This window comes from Cuculus canorus, chromosome 7 (genome assembly GCF_017976375.1).
Source record: "Cuculus canorus isolate bCucCan1 chromosome 7, bCucCan1.pri, whole genome shotgun sequence".
In the NCBI taxonomy this organism is placed as follows: Eukaryota; Metazoa; Chordata; class Aves; order Cuculiformes; family Cuculidae; genus Cuculus; species Cuculus canorus.
Genome location: NC_071407.1, coordinates 15,985,558 through 16,012,819, shown reverse-complemented (window position 1 = coordinate 16,012,819; position 27,262 = coordinate 15,985,558). Strand labels below are relative to the sequence as shown.

The 27,262-nt window shown below is 34.9% G+C and overlaps 1 protein-coding gene and 1 long non-coding RNA gene across 8 annotated transcripts in view; one reads left to right on the top strand and one right to left on the bottom strand.

Annotated features, from left to right (window-relative positions):
• LOC104067851 (heparan sulfate glucosamine 3-O-sulfotransferase 1) overlaps positions 1 to 3,936 on the top strand; it is a 52,887-nt gene extending 48,951 nt beyond the window's left edge. For all 6 annotated transcript variants that reach the window (XM_054072100.1, XM_054072095.1, XM_054072099.1 and 3 more), the window contains exon 2: positions 1,209 to 3,936. In XM_054072100.1, the coding sequence (XP_053928075.1) occupies positions 1,328 to 2,257 (930 nt within the window). In that variant the 5' untranslated portion in view covers positions 1,209 to 1,327 and the 3' untranslated portion in view covers positions 2,258 to 3,936. The remainder of the gene's footprint in view (positions 1 to 1,208) is intronic.
• The window catches only part of LOC128852742 (uncharacterized), a 33,560-nt gene extending 9,025 nt beyond the window's left edge, over positions 1 to 24,535 (bottom strand). Inside the window, exons 1-5 of one of the 2 annotated variants that reach the window (XR_008450775.1) lie at positions 24,362 to 24,535; positions 15,530 to 15,589; positions 13,231 to 13,326; positions 10,616 to 10,790; positions 5,253 to 5,370 (exon numbers count right to left, since the gene is read on the bottom strand). This is a non-coding gene — a long non-coding RNA (uncharacterized LOC128852742). Of the gene's footprint in view, positions 1 to 4,130; positions 5,371 to 10,615; positions 10,791 to 13,230; positions 13,327 to 15,529; positions 15,590 to 24,361 lie in introns of those variants that run through there. The other variant, XR_008450774.1, reaches the window with a different exon arrangement.
• Positions 24,536 to 27,262: the final 2,727 nt, after the last annotated feature.

Below are 27,262 nucleotides of genomic sequence, written 5' to 3'. Positions count from 1 at the left end.
GGAATTGACTGTGTTTTCTAAGGTCATTTCTAAGAGGCGAAGTGCTGTGACCAATATATTCAGACAAAGAAAGAGACAGACTGACAGCAGAACTGAAGAGGGAGCCAACATTGTAGTGTTTCTGAGACTACTTTAAAATATGAGCCATAATTCAAATAGATTCCAAAAAATCTTTTTTTTAAAATGACTGTTTTGTTTTGCTTTGTTTTTAAAATGACCAGTGATTTCAAATGTTAGCAACACAGTTATAGTGACATTTTCTTTCACTCACGTGTAAGCTTAGATTGAAGCACATACCTGCAAGCGTAAAACTTTTATAAAATTTTTGAGATATTTAACATTCACTACTTCTTTAAAATGCTCATATGCTATGCGGATTAGGAAAAAGAAGGTATCTGTCTGCAACCAAACTTAACTTCCCAGCAAAAGTTTTTAGGTGCCCATAAAGCATCTAGGTATCTCTTATAGCTCCTTAGCATTGGAGAAACTGCAAAATATTATCTGAATGTTTGATTTTGCCAAGATTTTCCCAATACTTAAGTGACTACACCTCACAAGAGCTGGAGAGTTGCAAAAAGTCCACCATTTCTCATTTGTTTTGCCCAACACTGATCCAACTCAAACATTTCACTCTTACTTTGCCTAACTATTAGTATTCTACTCTAAAGGGCTTGGATTCCAAAATTTTGCCTCTGTCTGTGCTTTGTTTTCTGTATCTAGCTAAACAGAGGTTTTTCCTATAATCCATAGCTCACTAGAAATCACATGGAAGCACCACAAATGAGTACTGTTATATAGATTAGGATATACTATTCTAGTGGGGGATTTGTGGAATGGCATTGACATTCAAAATGCTTTGGAATTATTATTAATAACTTATGCCAAGAAAAATACATGGTTTATATACAAGGGAACTCAAAGCAAGCAAATAATAGTCAGTAATTTTAAATCAGGTAAACAATTCTAATGTTTAGAGGAAAGAAAGGCTCTTGAGGGGTTAGTAGCCATCATTGGTCACCTGTAGCTAAGGAAAAGAAAACAGCATGTTGGGGGGAGGGTGGTGGTGTTCTTCTGAAATAAGGAAAACAAATAACTTCGCTATAATTTTCTGTTGTGATGACAGATTAGGTTTGAGAATTGAGTTGTGAGTTGATATTCCAGCTGGTGATGGATTTAGAAATACTGATTTGTCTTATTTTATTTTGTAGATGCTTCAGAAACTTGCTGTGTGTTTATCACGGGTTCTGCCAACTAGCTCGAGAGGGGACGTACCCATCCTTTCATTAGTCAAGCATAACATTATCTTGAACTAATTATTCCTCTCCACATGGCCATCCTACTGGTGTCAGCTTATCTTCTGCTGATTCACGCTCAGGGTGCTCCTGTTGAGAATGGGGCACTGTTGGAAACACTGAAGTCGCAAGTAGGATTATTCAGCAATAGAAGTGAACACTACACATCACAGGTGAGACCTCCTGGCACAAGCCGTCAAATACCTCAGACAATCATCATAGGAGTTCGTAAAGGAGGGACAAGGGCTTTGCTGGAAATGTTGGATATTCATCCTAATATTGTGGTAGCAGCTACAGAAGTCCACTTCTTTGACTGGGATGAAAATTATGTGAAAGGAATAGACTGGTATAGAAATCTAATGCCATTTTCTTATGGAAATCAGATTACAATTGAGAAAACACCAGGCTATTTTACATCACCACAGGCTCCAGAAAGAATTCATGACATGAATAGCTCCATTAAACTGCTGCTTATTCTGAGAGATCCCACTGAGAGAGTTATATCTGACTATACCCAAGTATATTACAACAGACTAGAAAGCCACAAACCTGTTCAGCTTTTTGAAGATATTGTTATTAAGAACGGAGCACTTAATACCAAATACAAAGCTATTCAGAGAAGTCTGTATGATGTTCATATGGAAAAGTGGCTTAAGCATTTCAGTTTGGATCAGATTCACATAGTGGATGGCAATACTTTGATCAAGGATCCTCTTCCTGAATTACAGAAAGTTGAAAGATTTCTAAATCTTCCTTCCCGAATTATGTCTTCTAATTTTTATTTTAACCAAACCAAGGGATTCTACTGCATCAGAAGTGATGGAAGGGAGAGATGTTTACATGAATCCAAAGGGCGCCCTCATCCTCTTGTTAACAACACTGTTTTAGAGCAACTGCATTCTTACTTCAAAGAGCACAATGCAAAATTTTACAAAATGGTTAATCATTCCTTTGACTGGCATTAATACATTTGGGATCAATGTTTCTTAAAAAGGGCCTGAAACAAACTCTTTTCAAAGATATCATTCTAAGCTGTAGAAATTCATATTATGAGAACTTAATGTACTGGTTATATGCTTCATTGGAATAACACATTTGTTAACTCATTGAAACACTACTACTTATGTTGGGGAAAAATAGGTTCCGCTTATTTGTATGACTACTGTCAGGCTTATGCTGATCTTCTTTCTCCCATCATGCAAATACATTAACTTCAGTGGACTTATTTCAGATACGTACCTGTTACAAGATTTGTGCTGTTTTGGAATAACAACTGCTTCTAAATGTGTAAAAAAAATGTAAATATTTGAAATTGTATTATTCTAACTGTTCTGTAATTTTTGTTGTTAGTATTTTTTTATATCATGCACAATGATAGTGGCATTGATTTCTAGAATTTTTCATACAATAAATTAAATTGTATGTTAAAACAGGGGCATACGTAGTGCCTCCAATAAATAATTCATCCTCTGTTAATATGATAAAGTTCTTAATTAATAATAAAAGGAATCTATTTCACCTATGATTTCAAATAGGTGAACTAGAAGCTCCATGTCTGTATATCATTAGTACCACACTCTCACTATCTTGGTTTGAGAAAAATATCTCCAAACAAAGTAAAAATATAAACTGTTTGAAGAAGCTTTAACTGAGAGTTCTGAATGTAAAGAAATTAAAATATCCCAGATAACCTCAATTTTCACTGCTATTCTGTACACTAAAAAAAAATGAAAAAATTATTATCAGCAGCTGTACAAATATTTAATTATATAAATTATGTCACTTTGCTCTTGAATGGAAAGGCTCTTCATTAGTACTACCATATTAATCATGTTTGTATTCTGTGGCTAGTTATTCTATTGCTCTCTTGGCTTTAGTTTACTTATTTCTGTTGGCACATTCATTCTTGTTTAAAAAAAAAAAGTAATTAGTTGCTTGCCTTCCAAAGCATGGAGTATTTTTATTTTGCCATTTATAATGCAGATCTAGGGATATTCTCAAAGTTAAAATAACATAATTTTATACTGTATATCTCATATATAGTGTTCAATATGCTAGATTATTCAGATTATATATAAAAACCACACCCATTTATACCCCTGGATTAGGAGTTTGGGTTTTTATTTATTTTATTTTACAGCATTGTGCTGGTCTGCTTTCCTTTTCATGTGAACATTTTATTATATATCAATACCAAAGAAGAAAATCAACTTGAAATGTTAAATATGGTGCCAGATATAACTACAGACGCAGATGTGCTAGTTTGTAGTTGTATCTTGCAGTTCAGAAACTCTGGCGCACCTTGTAGTAGAAGCATTTATTAGGGACATTCCTCTTTAAGCTTCTCAGGGCCCACTCTGAGCATTACAGCATCAAACTCTGCCTAACCCTGTTGAGGATCCTGGATCTGTGTCCCTCTGTCTAAGCCACTGTGCGGCCAATATGTTCCTAACATGGGATTCAAGTCTTCCACTTCACAGGCTAAAAGGTATGTATTGCAGGACTAATTTTTAGGCTTCTAATAATTTAAGAAGTGGTCTGCTTGGTTGTCAGGCAGGTAGCGGTATTCAACCGGAGCTGGACAGACTCAGACCCAGCCAGACTTCATGGAAACAGCCTTCATCAAATATTCCCTCAATAAATGTAAAATGTTAAAAATAATATAATAAATCTTATTCTTTATCTCTTCCACTACTTGTCTGTGTATATATAAGAGAAAATTATATTTATTTGTCATTAGCATATAATTAATTAACCTCTAAAATAATCTTCCTGAATATGATTATTTGCTACATTTCTGATTTCTGCAGATAGCCCGTATTGTTATATACTTCTTCCACCTTTTCTGATATTGTGGCTTCCTAATCATTAATATTGATCAGATCTGGGCATTACTCAGAAGTACAAAGTTGATCTGAAACAGGTATGGAAATATGAATGCATTTCTTTCAAATTATCCAAAGAATAGGACGTGTTTGATGGTCTTACACTATCTCTGCAAGGACACTGGATAGGCAAACTGTGTAGTCTAATACCTTCTTTGTCATTTGTTGAGTAAAAAGTTAACCCTGAAAAATTCTGAACACTGCACCAGTACTTTTTATTTCGTGGGCACAACATTTTCATCTGGTAACAGAAGCCCCAAGTGCAGATTCCCTATAGTGTTTGACAGATCCTATTCTTTCTAACTAATGCAATCTCAGTGATGAACAAAACTCATTCCAGACCACTAATTCAGAAATACAGTATTGAAGGTTTTCTAATTCTTGATGATTCCATTTCATAGTACTGAATAAGAATACAATTGTCTTCTTTTCTTTTTCAAAGAAAAACAATGTCTACTTTAGCAAAGGTTTCAGGTAGTAGCCAGTAAGTGAAGAGCTCACACATCTATATGTCATATTGAATTTCATAATTTCCAAAAAAAAAAGAAAAAATATCTAATGTCTTCCTGTATTTATGCTTGCTGGCATCACATCTTTCTCTTTCATTTCTGAAGTTTACAGTTAATCTTTAAATAAGTCGAGTGCAGGTACACCAGTTGGCAGAAGCTGTATTAATCTTTGAAAGTGCAGGTCCCTTTCCAGAATTTACTTTTCAAGGACAGCTGATCTGTATGGATTAGTGACGCATATATCTACTTGATTTGTTAGCACTCTTCATTTCTTCTCAGCATTTTTGGGAAAGGCAGAGTTGATGGAATTAATTCAATGCTCATTTTAGAGTTTACTAATACCAGAAGAAATATATTCTGCATAGTGTAATTTGGGTGAGGGGTTGATTGTTTTGGTTTGGTTTTACATAAATGAAGATTCTCATCTGAAGTTTTGTTTTGGTAAATGGTCTACAGAGATGCAATTTAACCTCTGCATAACAGAATTCAAGAAGTATGGTAGACTATAATTTAACATTACTAATTGTTTTAATCCATTCCTTATTTGGTGATCTGAAAAATATTACCTTATTTAGTCCTGACCTTCTCCATTCTTATCATCTTCACTGATATACTGCTTCACTTATCTTCAGGATGTGGATCAGAGCAACTTAGTTGAAGACCCTGAGCCATGCTTCAGTAATACTGAAATAAAAAAATATTCTGGTTTGGGCACTTGGAATTCAAAACCGTTCAAAACAAATCAAATTTTGGAGGCTTACAGTCAGTTTAAAGATGTTATTCACAAGACAGATCTCAATTTAAGAAATTACAAATATCTCTTATGAATTTCCACAGTTGATAGCAAACCATAAACTATTCCTTCCCAAATTAGTCATCAAAGGACCTTCACCTCATCATTTGATACTCAAGAGGTGTTTGCAGAAGTAAATTTCATGCAGGACAGTTGATTAAAGAGATCATGCAATTGTTTCAAAGTTTTTTTTGGGGAATCTGAAACAGATGTTGACACGTGTATAACAGTAATACAGAATTTGTGATGATTTTGGCAGCTCTCCAATGTTGTTTTGCATTCCATGAGTATTAAACTTTCACTTTAAATACTATTCCTTTCCCTTTTTTTTTATTTAAAATTCCATAGGTATAGAATAGCATATTCCATATGCTTTGATCTAATATCACTGCAAATTAACAATGTAAAGCAACTGCAGCTGTTAAATGGATCAGTTCAGCCTTTGTCACGATAAGCAGTACACTTACACACAATACCTAGATGAATCTAATATTAGTATATTTTATATGGGCTATATATATTACCTATAGTACATAAAGAAAAAGCTTTGGGAAACTTAAGAGCTAGGATTTCGCCCAAAAAAAGTTCCTGGTACTTAACTAATGGGAAGAAAACAAAGTGCTCCCTCTATTACACTCAACCCATTATTTTGCCAGGAAGAGAGTAGAATTTTTGCATTGCATGCTCTGTCTCTAGGTGCTCAAAGGCCTGGGGCTGACTTCTGGTCTTTTCTTTCACAGCGTAGCCTTACTAGAGAGTTTACAGTTTTCTTAATAAATATCTGTTAAAACAGAGACATTTCTGGAATATCCATAGGCAGTATTGTGGAGAACTTTTCAGAGGGCGTACACATAATGCACATCATTGTATGCGGCTACACATCAGCTACTTCAGTATCCTTTTGACACAAAGGCAATAGATTATCCTGTAAAATGCATCAAAAGAAGATGAGATAGGCTACCGTAGAGTTTTCCATCTTTGTGCGTATTTCAAGAGTGCATCGAAGCAAAATTTAAAAACTGAGTTGCTTCCAATTGCTTTTGCTTTGTTAATTCAGATGCTGATATGAGTTAGACAAAAAAAAAATACTATTCTTATAATACCTATAATTTCTTGTTAAATCTGTGTGTGATCAAAACCAAAAATACTGGCTATTACTTTGCTTTATAGCAGCAAAGTTTAAAAAAAAAGGAGAGACACACACACACATGCGCACGCACACCTGTACGTACCTCGTAGTAAGAGTGGCATAATAACAATACTGACAACAACATTTCCTTGCAGAAAAAGTAACATTTAAATCATTTAAGATTTTGTCCCTGTAGATTATTTTCTATACTTGTGGATTTGAGCCTTCATTTCCTTTAAAGCTTGAATTTTATCATAGAAATTAAGGGACACATTGGAATTAAAATCAGTAATAAATTGCCTAGCACATTAATCATTACCAGCAGTTAATGGCCAATATATAGTTACTGGTCAAATAATTTCCACTTTTATTATTGCACATTTCAATGTGACTTACTAATTTTTTTTTTTGCTATCTTATAAAACAAATTTAAAAGCTAGAACCAGCAGTGCATAAAAAAACTCTGTAGTATCATTCTCTGACTATAGAGGAATTGTCATGTCTTTAAGGTTAATTAACAGTGACATGGGCTTACCCAAATTCCTAAAAAATTCTTTCTGATGCAAAATGGTCATACACTGCATGCTTTTTCATTGCATGGTTTTTTAGTTCCATTACAAAAACCTCTGAATAAGTTTTTTTAAAAAAATAGCTCTTTTCCAGTGATACAGTTTTTCTCTTAAAGGACATTTCTCTGGTTTTGCAGTACTTCCTCTGAGATAAAAAGGTGGTTTGAGTCACACTGCAATAAAAGTAGAGAGTTTTCATATCAGAATTAAGACTTCTGTTTATTATAGTTCTCAGTAAAGAACAGTTTTATATAGGGACCGATAATAGTTTAACAGTATCTTTGTATTTCCTCTCTCTTCAATAGATAATACAACTATGTCATAGTTATTCTGAAGAATATTACTCATAAACTCATGTTGTTATTCTACAGCACTGACAGATCTAAATTGGATTGTAGTAATAAAAGGGTAGCACTGGTAATTAAAAATCAGTTCGCTTTGCCACTTGGACTGGCTAAGACTTTCTTATTTTTTAGTTCTTCTGTTGTGAACATTTTGATCCGTCATAAACTTTCCATTAGGAATGTATCAGCCAAACTTGCAATAGGAAGAAATAAGGCAAGGGCAACTAGAATGCAATAATGCCTGAGCTGAAGGCCACCTTCTGCTAAATATTCGTTGGCATAATATGGCACAGTTACAAATGAAAATTATGATTGGCCTGATAAGACAATGCATAAGACTAAGTAGCATGCTGGTCCCGGCATTTGTCTAGGTATTGTACATGCCTGAATTAATTTTACAATCGCTAGGCTCGCAGCGACATAGGTAAATACACGTTTTCAAAACAGCGTATTTCATTTTATTAGAGAATATTACAATAATGAGAGACAGGTTGAATATATCATGTATCCTTGAGTGAAATGCTGCAGTGCTACTAAGGCAAATTGGATGGGAAGTAACATTTCTCTACACTAAGTGTTGGGCATTTTTAAATTCCTTACGGAAGATTAGCAGCACTAGATGCAGCGTCTGTTGTTGATTTGACAAAGACTGTCAGCATAGAAAAATGCTGTGGAGCCCTCGTGAGAAGATTGAAGATACCTTTTCTATACTCTGCCAAGATGCAAATCTACAGCTCCAGACAGGTGACGCAGATAGAATACTATAAACTACAGGGCGTGCATTGCTGCCTTGAGTAAAGAAAGATTAGAGGTTCATAAACAACTTCTGCTATATTTACACATCATGCTTGAAAAATACACAGCTTGAAAAATGTACTCAGTCTAAACCAAAAACAAGAATGTACAGCTGTGCACTAACGCCATCCTGTTGAATGAGCTGGGGTAATGGTTCCGGTATGAGCTGTCTGTAACTTATTAGTTGTTGTATCAGTAAACTGAAGTCTGTGCAGGCCATGCTGTAGGCATCTCCTGAGCTCGCACCATATACTGCTCTTAATATATTCACGGTGCAGACAATGGGTATTGTAGTCTCAGATTCCAAGTAAGCTTCATCCACTATGTGTTTGCCAGACAACCCATATTTATGTGAATGAAGTTCTTTGTCAACTGTACATACGACAACATAAATAAAATAGATGAACAGATTCTCTGGAAAAAATAGCTAATGAGCTGTCAACTTAGGGCCTGTTTAAGTACAGTAAGCATAGGCGAATAGGGCTCAAGTAAACTGCCTTTCACACTTTTCAAAAATAAACTTCATGTGTTTTCTTTTCCTTTAATTTAAGAGGGATAATATCTCCTCTACATTGTTTAATAACACACTTAAAATTCATATGAAAAGTTTAAATATTTTTGTTTTAGTGTCTTAAATAAGGAATTACCATTCAAAAGTTACTACATTTTTAGTAGCATTAGAAAACTGTTCACTTTCTTTTTAGTTCCTTTATGCCTTGTTTCACGTACTCCCACATTTCACTTGAAAAAATATTTTCATAGCAAATACCCTTTTTGTTAGCTGATTTCAATGTTATATGGGCAGATTTCACACTATTAATCACATGCACTAAAAATACAAAAAATAGCTATCACTCTACCTGTCTTACATTTCCACGTAAGTGTAAAAAATAGCATCACTTTTAATGGGTACTTGCTGAATCATATGGAATATCGTGTGTGTCAATATAGAGAGAGAGATCAGGACAGCTTCAGCCAGCCAAACCACTTCTTGCAATATCTTTTTTTAGTTTGGAAAGAGTGATTTTCACCTTCTATCAATCATTTAGGCTTCAAAACCTTTTTCAGTTCTTAGGGTGCTTGTATAGAAATGAGTGGTTAGGTGCTTTTTTTCCCTCAAATTACCTGTATTTTTTTGCCAAATCGCAGTATGTATTCCATTGCTAACAGCAGCTGATAACTTTGGAAGCCCCGTTTAATTTCTTTCAGTAGGTGCTGGGTTATATTATTATTACATTATTTTGTCCAAAAACCCAGTTGTCACAGATGGTAATTATTCGAGAGAAATAAAGCCGCCCAGAAAAGTATGAATAAAATATACTAATCCAGCTTTCTGTAGCTATAGATACAATAAGCCAGAAAATACAGAAGCTTGTTATCTTGTTAGGGTCCTTTGTCCATGACACCTTTTTATCAAATAAGTATTGGGTACAGTTATATATGCTTGCGTGACTGCCTGTCCTAATCATCTGTGTATTATGATCAAAGGGAACAGGATTATGTTACCTTACTTTAATACTAAAACCCAGATTGTTTATTTCACATAAACACAAATTCACTGCCAGTGAGTCACTAGCTTTTGTTTTCTTCTCCATCTGTAAATTTTTCTCTGTGTTTTGGGGGTTTGGTTGTTTTTTTGTTGTTTTTTGTTTCCGTTTATTAATGAGTTCTGGCTTTTCTCTTTTTGGAACAAATATTTTTTATCTTAAATTGAGCTTTCCTGATCTAAGAGAAGTCAAAGCCAAAACATATACTACAGCTTTCAAAAATAAATAAATTTGGTCTCTGTGCTGCATTAGTATGTCAAGGAATCAGCTTACAAACTTGCAAGCAATTCAGACAACACACATAGCAAGCATAATTATTGAGGATATATTTTGGAGGTTAGGGGAAAAAAATCACCTTCTATTTTAAGAAAAAAGAAATATTTATTTGATATTTAACAGAAGCATTTTGATTCATGTGCTCCACTAATGTAAGTGGCGCTAATTTCAGTAAGCTACAGTGACTGCAGTAAAACTACCATAATTCATAACTAAGGATCTAGCCCTAAATTTATATACCTAGAGAATGCTACTTCATTCTTAGGTGGCTAATAAGCCAAATGAAATAACTATACTTTCTGAAACATTAATAGCCTTATCACTTAATTCACAAACTGAACATTTGATAGTAATGCTAATATAGAAGGTATTTATCTCTTAATTTGATTTTTCTGTAGAAATTCTATTCAGTGAGTTAGTCAATGATGAGAAATAAACTGGGTTCTCCAACTTTGTATATAAATGAGTGTACTTACTGCAAGGAGAGAGGGGGGGAAATTCCTTTATTTGCATCGCTGGCCTCATTCTGTCAACATATCACCCAAATTGCTGGATACACACAGAGATGCATTCTGGCAACGCTAGGAAGGGACCTGCATTTCCTGCTGTCTATTTCAACTCATTAGTAATAGGATGATGCTTCTGGCACATCTAAAATAAATTAATATTGGATTAATTCCATTCAAAAAGGTGTCAGGAAAACACATTGCAGATGCATTCATCACAAGCTTGAGACCAATATGTTTTAAAAAAAGAGTACCATAGCTATTATGTTTACATGTATAGTTGCCTAAACCCGAGTCAAATGACAAAATGTATTTTCACACTTTCCAACATCCCTTCAGTGCTGATTAAGCTACCAGTTCATAAAACAAATATAAATATAGTATTTTCAATACTAACAGTAGCTCAAAAAAAAATTTTAGTACTTTAGAAAGTATTTTATCTGAACTACCGAAAGATATTTTTTTTATTGCTGCTGATTCAAAGTTATGTTCACTGGCCATTTCTTTTTCACTGGTGACAGTTTAGATCTTTGTGAATATCAAGGAATCACAGTGTAGCAATAGTTTTTTAACTATTCCTAGTAGTAGGCTGGACAAGAAAACTCTCAAACTTCACGTAACTAACTTAGTAGTACTGGTTGAAAAAATGCATATGGCTATATCTCACCAAACTATACATAGTATAACACAATGCCAAAAGTAAAAGCAAAAGAAAAGTCTGAATTAATATTTTAGCAATTATGTTTAATTGCTACCTTATTGATAGGAAGACCAAAATAAACAGAGCAAATGGGAGACTGATTCTGTAGCTTTGACCAGAAAAACCTCCCACCTCTAACAGACATAACAGTTGAGCTAAGGCTGCAGATCTGGACCACTGATTTAAATGTGCTATATTCTCATATTTTATTCACACTACCTGTGTCTTCAGAAGGACCTCAGATACAGTTATATCCTACTCAAGGTAAGTAAACCTGTCAGTATTTCACTGGATGTGAGGATGAATTAGGATTTACTCGTCTTGTAGTCATGACAGGCAGATGAAATACAGCTAGAGTAATAAAGATCCCTTTAGCAAAAGAGCCTCAGCATGTTTAGTAGCTTGCCTTTCGAGCAGTTTACAAGAGAAGAGCATAAAAAACTTATTAAATATCCTATGATTTAAAGTAAGCAAGCATATTAGCCTCTCAAAGATGCTCAAAACCACTGGAAAGTAGCTGAAAAAGTAAAATTAATAAGTTTTCATAAGCAATATCCAGGGCAAAGTGTGATGACTTTAATAAGATTAAAACATTTCCTTATTCTAGTATTTTAAATCATGACTAATAACAGTCAGATAATCACAACTAGAAGTATTGTTGCACAAAGCTTTCCAGTTATAGGTAGAAAACGTATTTTTAAATATAAAAAATTTGAGATGCATTTGAGCTTTAGAGGGAAAACATTCCACATACCCAGTACTCCAGAGGAAGATACTGTACACTCTCAGTTTATTCCATTTCAGAAAGCCCTCAGGCCCAAAATCTCTCTCTCCTTACTGTCAAGATTGAAATGGAATACAGGGCATCAGAAGCTCAAAAATGCACTTGGGATGCAATCCTCTTGGGACTTTAAATATTAACATGAAAAATCTTAAACCTTGGGCTACCAGGCAGCTGAGACAGATAGCAAAACATTGTGGAGAGTCACGCTCCCTCCTCCTGATCTCTCCTTGCAACAGTAATGCAACTACACAGTGAATCAGCTGCAGGCAACAGATCATTTATGCAAGCCGCCCCGTGTACTGCATGTATTTCTTTAATCTGTCTGCCATTTCACAAAGATATGCATCGTGATCATCATCAGGGAATTCAAACAGGGCTTGATCTCATTTTCATCGCAATAAAGTTAACAGTGGCTCCAGGTCCTTGAATTGCAGCCTCTGGTCAATAACAGAACGCAGACCGCACAACCTGCTGGCCTGCAGGAATGGTTCCTCATCACAATGCGAAAGGCCCAGGGAAATAACACTTTCTTCAGACCTCCTGCCTGAACCAATCATGATAAGTTAAATCCGCGGGGATTCTGTCTTAGCTAATCTCATCTTCTTGTCACGTACTTCAGTCACATCAATGGAAAACAATTGCATGTGTTCTTTCGTTGTGATTGGATACAGATCATGCTAACTCAAGCCATCTTCCTCTCAAACTCTCAGTAAGTCACATTATGCTTCATGTATAAGTATAGAGAACCAAACCAGGCCCTTGTCAGAAACAATGCTGGGCAAAAACAGGCAAAAAAAACCCCTAGGTTCAAAAGCATGCTGGCACCATCTGCCATCCCAGGTGAGTTAGAAAAATAAGCCAGTCCCAAAGAACTGCAAGAATGAAAGAGAAATCACAGGTTTCTTTATACTATTCAGTCTGATTTTAGCTTCAGTTTTTGAGCCTTCAGGGTGTCCTAGTGTCATAGATCAATGCTTTTATCTACAACCAGAAAACACAGGCATTTTCTTTAATTAAAAAATAATAAGCCGAGATTCTTACACTAATATATTCCCAAATTTCCAATAGCTGAAACTTTGGGGGGAAAAAAAGAGCAATTACCTTGAGACTTGCACTTCAAACATGGGAGCTGGCAAAGTTGGAGAGAGATTCAGCACACACTTCTTTCTAGCTAATTAGCTGGAGAACTATCCGGATCTGCAGTATCAGAGAGAAGATGATGCAAAAAGGTGGTAAGGTAAACACTTATGAATCAGATACCCACTCTGCTCATCAGGTCCTTGTCAATTTTATGCTAAATGGCATAGTTCAAAGCCAACTTCTACTTTAATCTGAATTTGGTTCATCATGTAATATTAGATCAAATTCTATGAAACAATCACTTCTGTTAATATAGGGGATATATTCTTTTATTGACAATAATCAGTGATATGTATTCTTTACATTCCTTTTTTCCTTGTAATGAAACATGCTATTCTTTAAAAAGATTTGTGCAACATTTTAAACAGAAACTCCAAATGTTCTATCTCCACCCTACAGTGTTCTTTAGATTACTTAGATTATACACTTTTCACGAGAATTTTGCTCTTACTCAGTTATTAAGCTTTCCTATATGCTTATGCAAAAAGGGAGTTAAAACAGGTTGGAGCTGTATTCACACTCCGATACTGACAGGCATTCTGCCTATGAGAATGAAGTATAAATTACACAATGAATGTCTGATTTGACAGATAACTTACTTGTGGTTCTTGGTGAGTTATAGGTAGAAGTTAGGAATTCTGTTATGGATGGGAATGACATAAGGTTTGCATTTATAAACCCATTAACAAATGAAAGATCAATTTTTAATTTTTTTTTTAAAGTGCTGGGAAGAAACAATTTCACAGTAATCTTTTAGTTTATCTTCAACCAAATAATCTGTACTCTGACACTTTGTAAAAAATCGCAATGTGAAATTTCCTTCTGTCTTTGGAAAAAGTGTGCACTGCTAGAGCTTAATCTCTCCTCCATCCCATTCACATCTATTTCAGTTTATCCATACCTCAATCACTGTGACCAAATAACTGAAAAGAAACTAAATTGTTTCAAAGCCCTTTGTAAAGAGGAAAGAGCAGTTTTCTCTTCAAAGCTCCAGGCTTACTGGCGAGTTGTTAATTCACTGTGACTTCCTTCAGCAGCAGTTAAATTGGATACATGTTTAGCCAGGGAAAATTTTGCAAAAAGGAAAGGCAAGTGGTGTTGGGACAATTTCTTTACATGATGCTATAGAACTTTAAATAAAAATTAAAAAGCCACTCTCCCTTTGCAGACAATGCCTCCATTGATCTTCACCACTGTTAACATCCTTTATGTATGTAGTTCTGCACCAATCAATACGTAATCACAAAGAGTGTGCTATTCCCTAAGCAGATCCCTGAACTGTGCAGTCACACTGTGCTTGTATCTCTGCTATGGGCAAAACGTCCCTGGGGACCGGTAGCCAATTCTCCATAGTGGTGTATCAGTGGTGGCTTATCGGTGGTCTGATCTACTGATAAACCTTGACAAAGAAAAATGGAATAGAAAATACATTATCTTCAAAATTTCTTAAATGCAATGGATCCATTAATTTCTATAATTGGAGGGAGAGGGAATAATTATTGGGAACATCTGAGAAGGGAGAAAAAGATATGCATTTATTTACTCCAAAAGCAGACATCCGACAGAGCATCTGAACTGAGAGAAATTTCAAACCACACAGTAGAAGTCAATATTAAGAGCATTCTTGTCATACATGGGGTATATAAAAGAATGCCCGTACTTAATCTGGAAAAAGTTAAAATGTATTGTGGTAAAATGCAGGATTACTTAGATGCTGGGTGAGGGGGTTGGGAAGGATATCAACAAATGCTAAATAGGCCTTTATTCTGAAAAGAGAAAAGAAATACTGAGTTAAACAGTAAAGAACAAGTTGATGTATCATTTAAGGAAAACATGAAATTAAATGTCTTACTTTTTCTCATGTATTTTATGTAAATATATTATTTGAGTGTGTTGATTCTCATCCATTACATTGTTATTTTTAGATACATCAGCTGATTTATTTTCTCTCAAGATTAATCCATGCTGTTTGAATATTCACTATATTGTATATAGAATACTGATGGGTTTAGAAATATCCTGTATTATAAGAATTATCTCTCAACTAAACATTTTACATAATGTGCTTCTAAGGATAGAAAATGCCAATATGAACATTAACAACCAAATACATTGAATCAGACGCAGAATAATAAGAACATTTTTCAGACAAATTAAAGCCTTGGTAGATGGTCTTGGATTTTAAAGATAAATCGTAGCTGTATAAGTTTCATCCAATTAATTAGAATTACTAGCAGTTTGAGCTGACAGCTACAATTACCTTTTTTTCCTGCCACAGCAGTAGTTTCTTATTTTTTCTGTAGGTAATTGTTTGTGTTTCCTGTGGGAAAGCAAAACAGAAAAAAAGCATTTCAAGATTAGTTTTCCTTGAAGATGTCCTACTTGTTTCCTTTTGACTAAAGCTAAGTTTCAATCACCAGTATCTAATTTGTTGAAGTATTTTTACATCTGTCTATGTATTATCTTTACTGTGAAACAGGCACACAGGATTTTCTGGCTGGCAAAAAAAGATACTGGAACTAAATATAGATTTTTTTTTTTTTTCTTTAGTGCATGCAAGGGTGCAGTACATATTTCTAAATAAGCATTTTAAAATTTGTTATTTCTATGTAAGGAGAACAGGTGCTGACTGTAGGCTCAGTAGATTTTTCAAATGTATCTCTTTAAAATGCAAACGTATGTATATGTGACTATTGTATTCTAAGTCTATGAAGAGCCTCTTTAAATGTCTACAATCTTAATTTTTTTTTTCAAAAGATTCCTGTTGATTCTTCCACTCAGATCACCTTTCAATTTTTAATTTACTTTATTACAATCTCAATAAATCATCATATTGTCAACTTCTCTCTCTGGAATTCATTAACATATCAGAAGATAATTTATCAGCCACATCTCATATATTGCTTCTCATACATCAATTTGTCATTTCTCTGCTTTCATTTTCCTTTGTATGAACTAAGAAAATTGTATCTCATTTCAAATTCCTATTAATCCAGGACATATAAATTTTAACTGTTTAAAGTCATCTAAATGCTTAAGTTAGTTTACATATGCCAAAATAATTATAACGTTTTACTTGTTGAAAAATATTTTAAACTTCTGAAGTATAGAAAAGGTTAAATTTAAGACTCATCAGTGCTGACGAAATCTTGCAGTAACAGCTTAATAACCATCTATGCACAGCTAAGAACCATTTTGCTCTAATGGTATTAACAGCATTAATACAGCAAGACTTCTGTTTTCTGTGCAATCTTGGACAAGTCACTTAAGCTTCCCCGAATCCCAGAGCATTTTTGTAGGAGATCAATCAGAAGAATGGACTAGTGCCCTAGGTAAACACTCCTTCTGGCATACATAAGGCACTATGAAACAGCTACATGTTACCCTCACTCTGAAAATGCAGTGTTCCTATTTCATGGAAGCGTAGTGAATATGAATCATTCAACATTCTAAGGCAATCAGGCACACACAGAACCTACAATATCAGATAAGTAACTGTGCATGTCTGAACTAATATGATCAAAGTCATAGTAAAAATGGTAGCTGGCCATCTGCCTCCATTAGAAGCCAGGCACTTATATTCAAGAGAAATACGTAGTCTAAAATTGCATCTACAACTTTTTTGAGTTTCCCCTGGTGGGTAGGCTGACAGGAAAGAGCTACTGTGTAAATGAGATTCAATCTTAAGACACCAGATATTGTTAGCAGGAACTGAGGTGTATTTTGCAAAATTCAGTTACAGTACACAGACTGTCACGAGATAGATGAGAATTCCATATGGATTAGCAGCAACTGGAAAGTCACTAAGACTTTGTCAAGTCAAGAAATATGCAGCACGGGAAGAAATATTCACTTCTAGAACACAGTTCATCTGACCTATTTTAGACACCTATGGAAGATAATCAAAGTATTCACTGAAAGTGTCTATTTAGAGTCACTGAAATTTTCAAAATAGTTAACAATTGTAAATATCTACACTGGAAATTTTCAGGTTTAAACAGATTAATCTTACCCAAATTACAGTCAAGAGAAGAACCAATGAAAAGAGTTTCTCAATAAATGTTGATGAAAACAACCATATTCGTTCCCATTCTGGCAACCAAAGAAGCTGTTGTGGCTGTAAATAATTATGGGAGTTCAAGTAGAGGTATTCTCTTTGATTCATATACCTCTTAGTTTTCTATATCATTGTTCTCTAGGTCCTCATATTTGAATCTGTGTCTGATTTATTCAGTAGTATTCTGCAAAGTACTCAAAGAAATATATTTCTACTAATTGCTGTTATGAACCCTTAAAAGGCAGCTACAGTCAGCTCCTGACTTGTCTCAATGAGCTCCTGAAAGAAAATTCCAATAAATTATGATATTCCAGGAAAAAAAGTCCCTTTGTCCTTTAATTTCACTTTATCTCCTTACTTCGTACTTGGAGATAGAGCTAAAAAGAAGACATTCATTTTTTTGCTTATCTTCTCACCTCAATCAAATTCCTATTATTCACCTTCTTCAGAATGAATTATCCAGGTCCTTTTCAATCTCTTTGTTCCTATAAAGTACTACTATACCTTTAATCACTTTCTTAACACCTCTTTGAACTCTTTCAGTCTCAGCTTTATCTTTCTTAGGCAGCTGTCAGAGAAGGCACTGAGATCACAAACATGAGTAACAGTTTCTTAGATAGGGGGTCTTAGATTACCAGTGAGCCTATCCACTTACTTGTTCATTCCTTGAACTTAAAAAAGCCAAGATGTTCTTGTATCAGTTTACAGACTGTAAACGATCTTCTAGATTACACAATAATATGAGGTAGAATTTGTGAAACTTTCAAATGACAATACAAACTTGTAATTTCTTGTAAATATAACATAGACATGAAAACAAAGTGGCAGTCTGCCAAAGCAAACATTTTACAACTCAGGGGAAGACTGTGGGAAAATATTGCAAATTGTATGGTGGAAAATACAGGCCTAGCAGTCACAGAACTGAAACCAAATATAAGGAACAGAGTGAGTTAAGAGAAAATAATAAGTCATAGAAAATTAAAAAAAAAAAACAGGAGAATATTTATTGATCTAGGGAATCTGCCTAAATGGAAGGAGGAAGAGTGGCAGAAGAAAGATACTTCAAGAAATCAGGGATATTTTACTCTGGCAAGTGTCAGAGAATTAATTCCCATAAAGCCCATATAAAATTTTGGTTTGAATCCTAGGAGTTTTGTCTAAGATACAGACAACCTTTCCATCCTCTCCTCTTCATACCAAAGAGACACTCAATGATCAAATGAAACCTTTCACTCCTTTATATGAAGTTAGATGTGAAGGAGAAAATTATAAAGAATAACTTTTCTCGGACAAAAAATTAATTGACTTTGTAAAGTATTATTGGTAGTTGGAAAAAAGAACAGAGTGGGCATGACACAGCTGAATGATTGTGGGATTAAAACCATCACTTAAACTCTCAAAGGTTTCTTACATATTTTTCATATAGCATTGATAGAGTACTTGCACCAAATTGGCATAACTTGATATCAACCTAGTTACATGAGGGATAAGTTTAAGTCACATTTTATTAAAAATTCACAGCCATTTCAAGTCAAATAAAGAAGAAGAGACTGAGCATTCCATCAAAATAGTTGCTTAAACAGTTCTGCATGACCACAGGGAGCGGGGGAGAACAGAACCACAAAGGTTTGCAGGGAACTCTGGGAATAACAGATGAGACAAGTTCACTGAAACAAGCATTCTCTTGGAATCAAAGGTTTTTAAATTATTTTTAGCCAAATTTTGTAGCACCGGGATGACATCAAGTGGCTACTCAACCCAATTACTCCACACTTCCTGGAAACAGTCATTATGACATCTCTGTAAAACCTAATCCTACTGTGTAAACATAGTTGTATTACCAACAACTGCCTCTATCTTAAATTCAGTTTTTGTGTGTCTTAAGTTCAAGGCCTCTGTGCTTTCCTCAAGCCTCTCTCCAGAAATAATAAACCTAGAAACCTTCCAACTCATGAAACAAAGCTCTTTTTCATCTACTATCTTTCAATACAGGAAATTAAAAATATAGATTTTTTTTTTATTTAACAGGTTTATTAAACTTTATAATATCTGGAATAATTAGGCTTAACTAGTCAGTCTTTAATGAGAGAAAAAGAAATTAATATAATAAATTGAAAGAACTTGGTGTGTGAGATTATTAATAATTGAAAGAAATTTCACAGTTTAATACAGTGAGAAGAATCATTCACTGGAACAGTTTCCCCAGTGACATGGCTGAGTCCCCATTGCTGGAGGTTTTCAAGATGTGGTTGGACAGGATGCTAGTTAATCTCATCTAGGCTCCCTTTACCATTAAAGGTTGAACCAGATGATCTTTCGAGGTACCTTCCAACCTGGGCTATTCTATGATTCTGTGTTCTGGACAAATGACAGCAGTAGCTTCTGAGAAGGTTGTATTAAGGCTATAAAAATATGATAACCAGTTTAGAACTAGTTAATGGACACAGTATTTTTTTACTTCAATAATAATATAATTCACTATGGTTTGTATTTCTCAAAATTTTATTCCAAGAAATGTCCATCTTCAAATATGGCAGTAGGGATTATGGTACAAAACTGAATTTTGCAGACAACCAGGTATCTAAGAACATTTACGACACAATCACTTTCCAACATGAAGAATGTGATCTTGAAAGTTTACCTGTTTCATTCCTAGCTGTTGCAGAGAATTTAAGAAAAAATTAAGAAAAACACCAAAAATCCTTGAAAGTCTTACTCACCACAAGAACATAACCCTTATTTTAAAGAGGCAAGCACATTCTGCCTGCCTTTTCTGGACATTACTTTGAATAAATCTCCTGCAACTATTTGCCAGTTTCCACATATCTCATAAGTAATTACACCTATAGTTAATTTATGTATGTTTCAAATTCACTTCAAAGTAGCTATTATTTCAAATGTTATTATGAGTGCAATGACCAGATGGAGAGAAATAAAGAGAGAGAGCATTACCAAGCAAGCTTGTTTTCTCAAGGAGTTAGTGAAAAAAAAAACAAATAAACCAACAAATAGATATTAATTTTCAAGGTGTCTGTTTCCATTCTTCCTCATGGTCTCCCGATGTCCTTTATGAATTTATTGAAAGCTAAAAGACTTCCACATTCCTTTTGTTCCTTCCTTTTCCCCTAATCTAAATACACTGGAAAAGATTACCCACTCTGAAGATGCCTTGCAAAATATACATACAGAAGTTTTGTCCAAACCTTGTCTTGGCAGCAGTTTCTACTCTACTTGCATGTCAACCAATATCTTCATTCAGATACTCAAATGACACCAAGCTGTCGAGTCCTGCCAAGAGTTCTTCTAAGTTATGTTGTCATGTTTCTATTTAAAAGCTCTGACGGACTCAGAAAGATGTTTTTATCTCCTATGAAGCCCACAGTAAGGTGATCTGTGCTCATTCCTAGAAAAGTAGGTCTTAAGGAAGCTACTCGTCTAGAAGAACTAGGCTGTCCTTCAGAGTCTGATAGTCACCCAAAAGCCCTCAGGGACTTTTCTAACAAGACAGTCACCTTGTCTTGTCTGAGCTTTGGGGTTTCAGAGCTGGACTTGATGAGGAATGACAGTTCTTAGTCATAGCAGACCCTGAAACTAATAAACTTTTTTTACATGATGGACAGAAACCCTGCTGCATTTAATACGTGATTTCATGGTACTGGGTATAATACACTATTTTAAAGTATTTTTTCTCTAAATAGCCGTTGCTCCAGTCATTTATTCATATTGCAAGCGGTTTTAGAACAATACAAGCACTAGGGTTGTAGACATCATCAGAATTAATTTAATTAGTGTTACTATACTAGCAAGTCAGTAATCACCAGAGGAAAGATAAATACTTGATGCTGTTTCCAATGAAAGTCACAGCAAAATGCATAAGTTTTAAAAGTAATAGTCTTGTGGTCCCAACAGTTTTAATATTGTGGGGTTTATATTCTTTTCTTTTTACTAGAACACAGCAAATTAAAGCAACTGTAAAGTTCAGGCCACTATAACTTAGAAGATCTGAAACTATTGCCATCAGCTTAGTCTTACAAGTAACTGAACAAGTGTTCAGCTGAAGTAGTTCAGTTGGCTTTTCCTAGTGTTATTCCTGTTTTATGTCCACCTTTTGTAGCTCTACCCATTAATATTCTTCCCTTTCTACAAGAATAAAAGGATTTTCTTTCACTACTTCTTTGTTTGTATTTCATTCAGAATACTTTTTGTCCATTGCTTTTAGGACAAACTAGAGAGTGAACTCTAAACGTTGAAAGCATATTTGATTGTCATGATGCACAGATAAGAAATCATATCACTACTTCAGACTGAAAATAAAGAATACATAATTAACTGCTAACCTGCTGACATCCTTAAGTCATTGGCTGTAGAACTGTCAGAGAACGGAAACATGGGACACTCATCTAAAGCACTTTATACATTACTTCAAATATCTTTGATAAATAGCAATAAAACATTAGTCACACCACAAAACCTAAAAAATTGATGGTACATCTTAATTCTCTATAAAGGACAGATATAATCAATTAGGAAACCTGTTCTTATTTTTGTCAGATGCATGTTCTAGTTCCCATAATTTATTTTTCCAAGTTTTCAGCTTTTGCCTCTAATTTAAGGTTAATAGCATATGAGTGTCTGAGAGAGAGCATGAGCAAGCACAAGAAGGGAGAGAGAGTACGTGTCCACAAAAACTGCTGAAAGTCATTTCCCATAGGCTTAAGCTATAATGGTTGAAACAATCTCATAACAAAAAATTGTAGCTACTTGAGAAACTCTCTTAGGGTTCCTTTTTAACAATAATTCAACATGTTGGCTAATACGGACATCATTGGGAAAATAAAACTTTTCCAAATATAGGAGCAAAGGAACAAAGGGACTGTAATGCAGTACTCAGCATAAAGCCAAAAGAGATATTTTCTTTCCAGATTCCATGAGAACTTGTGTCCTCATTTTCTCTTGGCACAGAAAACGCTGAGAAAGAGAATGTGGTCTGAGTACTGAACTGAAGGTTTGGATACCTTCCTTTTTAAGAACTGGGAAGGATCTTTACTGGCAGACAAGAGGAAGAAATTAATTAGAGGATTTGAGACAATGGGGAAAAAAAAAAGCTACTGAAGCAATCATATTGAATGCCAAGTACTTTGTAAATGACAGAATTACTTTGGTTTGATTTTATTATTCTAATGAGAAAATAGTCAGAAATCTAAATAAAAATCTGTTGATGTGTTATCACCTATCAACTTGGGGCTTGTTTAGGTTTATCTCTTTGAGTGTTGGATTCTTACTTAATGGAAATTCACATAGTTCCACTGACTTCACTGTGACCAGCCAAAGTTTATCAGCTTCAGCCCGGTATCAAAAGGAAGCACACAACTTTTACAACTGCAATGCCTGCCACAATGCTAACAAATGACTTTTTCTACTCTGCTGTAGAGTGCTATTCTAACTTGAGGTATAATTAGTCACAAAGGAGGAAGTGGGAAAAGGAAAACTTTTAAAATACATTTCTGCTTCTACTAACATAGAACTTGATATTACACATTAAAAGCAGGTTGTAAAACAACAAGATAAAATAATGTAGTTGTATTTGATCCATTAATGCAATCCTGTATTGTGAATCTAGCTATCAAGAAGGCTTATGCTGCTACTTAGTCAACTGCAGGCAAATGAAAACCTTCAGAAATGGCATATTACTGGATTACACCCTTTCATCAACAGATTTATGTTTTCCTTTTTTTACTGGCATACTGGTAATATCACTTATGGCTACTCGTTATGTCCTTACTTAGTTTTAGCTCTGGCTAAGCTTGGCCTGAGAGATCACATCCATGACTGCTCAGGCAATACTTTTACAGCATCTTCCTTTGGCACCTATTCTGTTTCCCTTTCCTATATGCCCTTTTTTTTGCATTAAGAAGCCATAGCTGAATATCTAGTGTTGGCAATAGTCTAGTTTTGAGCAGGAGGTTGGACTAAATGACCCTTAAATATCTGTTCCAAACAATATTTCTATGATTCTGCAAATACTTATTCACCAAGTATTGATTTCTATACTGATATGAAATGTTACATTAAAAACAGTACATATCTAATTGGGTTTTACAGTAATTTACTCATCAGAATACAGTCAATAGTGATTTTGGGAGCCACGAGATGCCACTTCTGCTTAGTAATCAATGGTTGTTATCTCAGAAAAAAATTATTTTGACAAAAAAAGTTGTGCTGGTTGTTAGTATCATAAGAAACATAACAATTTCAAGCCTTAAATGTTGATTATTGGCTGGTACCATCTGATGATACACACAGATGTTTTAATAGTTATAAAGACAGGCAAAAAGATAATTTTTATTTTCCACATCATGGGGAAGTAATCAGACAAGATCACTTCATCTTGCCATAAAGGGTTCAATTCCCTACTCCTTTACATTTAATCACAATAATTTACACCTGTTCAAACACTATGTAATTTGCTACTGAACTGGACTGGTTTCATTTAACACCTAATTTTACTCTGCATATGTGCAAATTAATATACGAAGTGCAAACCAGTGGAGAGTTAGGATTCAAGGCAGAAAATTATTGTATGGTGATTAAAATTTCATAATACACTTATAGAATCAAAGTTCATTTGAGACAATTCCTAAGAGTACAACTAAACACACATGAAGATATTTGAAACTCTTATTTTTGCCACCTGGCAAGAGGTTTGGGTTAGACCAAGGCTGTGAACTAGATAGAGTTATTCCCACATGAGTGTCCAGAAATAGCCAGCCCCAGCTCTTCAACTCTGTATCCCTGGGGTGTCATAGGCAAAGCAGGCAGTAAAACCAAAATATGGCAGAACTTATGAGCCCAAGTTTCTTTATGGGCTTTGCCTCCAGATCTGAAGAAATTAAATACTGTCACAGGTAAAGCAGTCTTAATATTCAGGGAATTTATTTTTACTTAATTTAATTTATTGCCACTTAACACAAACTTCTAATCACAGATTCAGGTATTGGGAAAAAAGAAAACAGAAGTAATTAAACAAATACTTACAGAAACATCTTTCTTCCCCTTGCTTAGCTCAAGCCAAACTCCGACCCTCTCCCATTTGCAAGTCTCAGTTTTATTTTCACCATGGGTTATGTTCTCTACATGCCAGTTCCGTCAGTGAGTTGATGGGCAATGAAGGAGGTTGGCATCAAGTATGTAACGGGTTCTTTACATAACTCATTTCCTGGGACAGGAAAATTAGGTACACAAACGATAATTGAAGATAACAACAAGAAATCCGTGTTACAGGAACAGCCGGTCACCAGCATTAGTAGGGAATAAGGAAGCGTTCTCCTAGGAAGACTAACTTGACGCAAGGCTTCTCAATTTTTTTGGCTTTTCTAAAGCATCAAAATAAAAAGTGAAGTCTCTAGAAAAAAAGTTGTTGTGTAAATTTTCTGCAAGCACAGTATGAGCCCCAGCAGGCAGATTCCACAGTAACAGGGTGATAAAGGACTTGACTTCAAACTTAAAAGCTATAGGAAGAACCTGTAGGATGTTGAACAGGAGCTAAAAGGCTATCCTGCAGCTAGATTGATTTAAAGAAATTTCAACCTCATAAAAAGTGAAGGGAAAAAACATTTTACGTAGCCTAGAAGACAGTGTAAAGAAACAGAACTGATAACAAAGATCTGGTGTGTGTCATCAACAAGCCAGGAAAAAGCTAAACAGACATAAAATTAATTTGCAGTTTCCACACTAACAAGATTGATTATGTGCTCTAATATAAAATACCTAATTCGGGTGCCTAAACTAAGAAACCAAGTTTCTATGCAGCAACAAAGAAGCTCGCTGGACTATGACACCCAAGCATTAATTTCTTTTGTGCTTCCCTGCAAAGAAAACATAAGGCTGTGCTTTTGACCCCACATCTGCTTCAAAAGGCATGCATTTGACATCATGTTATTCTTTCTCACTAACTAAATGAAATTGGCATATAGCGGCAACATTCTGATACAATGACCTCCACGAATATTTGCTGTTGATTTTTTCATTGCCAGCACTTCACTCATTCATGGCAGGAAAATATGAAAAATTTCAGGAGTTGTTTCTACATCAGGTGATCCAGCCTACACAGAAGAATGCAGGTTGTGCTGGTATATCCATGCTAACTCAAGTTCCAAAACCAATCAGGATGAATTACCGTATTGTTCTGCCCTGGGCAAATTACTCCATTTTATCAGCAAAGCAACTAACCTCAGAAAATATTGATCTTCCAAAGCTGTAGTGCTTTCAAGATCTAAGCAACTACACAGTAGTGCTTTGTGCCATGTCAACACTTGACAACAGTTGAATTTATGTGAAAATATGGAGGTCAGTCTTCTAGGCTGACTTCTCTGGTTTGGACCAAAATATAACTGAGAGTTGTATAAGAGCATTATACAGAAACTTCTCTAACACTATAACAGGAGGGTTCTGGTACTGAAACAATTATCACTCTTCTACTTCGGATTTTTTCGTCAGCAATGCTGATCACAGCTTCTCCTGGTAAGTCATTCCTTCCAAATAAGAAGAGGATATATCCACACTATCTTTTATCTAGTAGCATCTTCTAAGCAAAACTTTCTGATGAATGCATGAAGATCACTCTGTTCTTTGGATACAAAACATAATCATCATAGTACTTCCCATATGAAACCTTTTTACCCAGGAAAGGATGGCAGGAGTCCCAATACAAAAGCACAACATCAATTTTTAAGATCTTGCAGATAGGAGCGTAAAAAAATATTAAAAATATCGAAGAAAATCCTCCTCAAATTAAATATTACTGAATATTCTGAGCTGGGTGTTCCAATTTGATGTAGGCCGTAGACTGTTGAGAACCATATAAGACATGACAGAAATATTTATGAGCATAACCCTTTACATTCACTTTTCATAGAATTATAGAATAGTTTGGGTTGTAAGGGACCTTAAAGATCATCTGATTCCAACCTCCCTGCCATGGGCAGGGACACATCCCACTAAAATTTTTGAAATGTTAAATTATGTTCCAGATAAAACAAGTCCATGAGGCATCCGCTCTTGAAAAAACTGTTCCCTGTAAGTGCTATCAAAGCTATCAACATCCTCATCATTAGCTTGTCAGAATAGAATCAAGTTATTTATCCCACTCAATGCATTACATTCCATAACTACATAGGAGCCAAGTTTTATTTCAACTGTACTATTCTTCATATAAATAAATTCTGATCTCAGCTGTGGTGGTCTTTCTTTAACATCTAGTTTTTTATTCTCTTGCTATTCCAACTTATAGTATCTCAAGATATCCTAAATTTGTTCTATTTTTTCATTGTTTTAACTGAAGTTACCTTAATGACAGCAAAAGGAATAGCAAAACATTTTTTTTACACAAACCTAGGAGTCTGCTGAGCTGGCAGATCTTCCTGAGCTCTCACAGCTTTAATTTTAACATTGAAAGGCTAATCAAGCTAGATTTTTAAACTCTGTGAAATGTTACTTCCTGCTGCTAGATTCAGTGCTAGTAATTATATACTGCTTTTCATAGGGGGAGGGGAGGAATATCTGAGTAAAGCCTTCTTACCTAAACAGGGCAGAATGCCTTTTTGCTATTAGAAGTTCACTCAAAGGCGTGCTTTTCTGCAATTGTATTTTTGTTAAGGTCATTATGCTCATATGAAGCTAAGTTCATTGCCTGAGTTCAGCTCTTCTCAAGAAGTACCACTTGGATCTAGGAATACACATAACGCAGACATCTAACAACGGAAGTATTTGAAAAAAATATTAGCTTAATTTTCTGAAGACCTCACTGTAAACAGAAATACGTTGTAGACTATAACATCAGTGTGAAGCATGTTCAAGGAACAAAATCCAATCAAATGGTCTTTTGAGTCAAAAATATTGCAGTATTTTAATAGGGCAGCTATTCAGATGGATTAAATA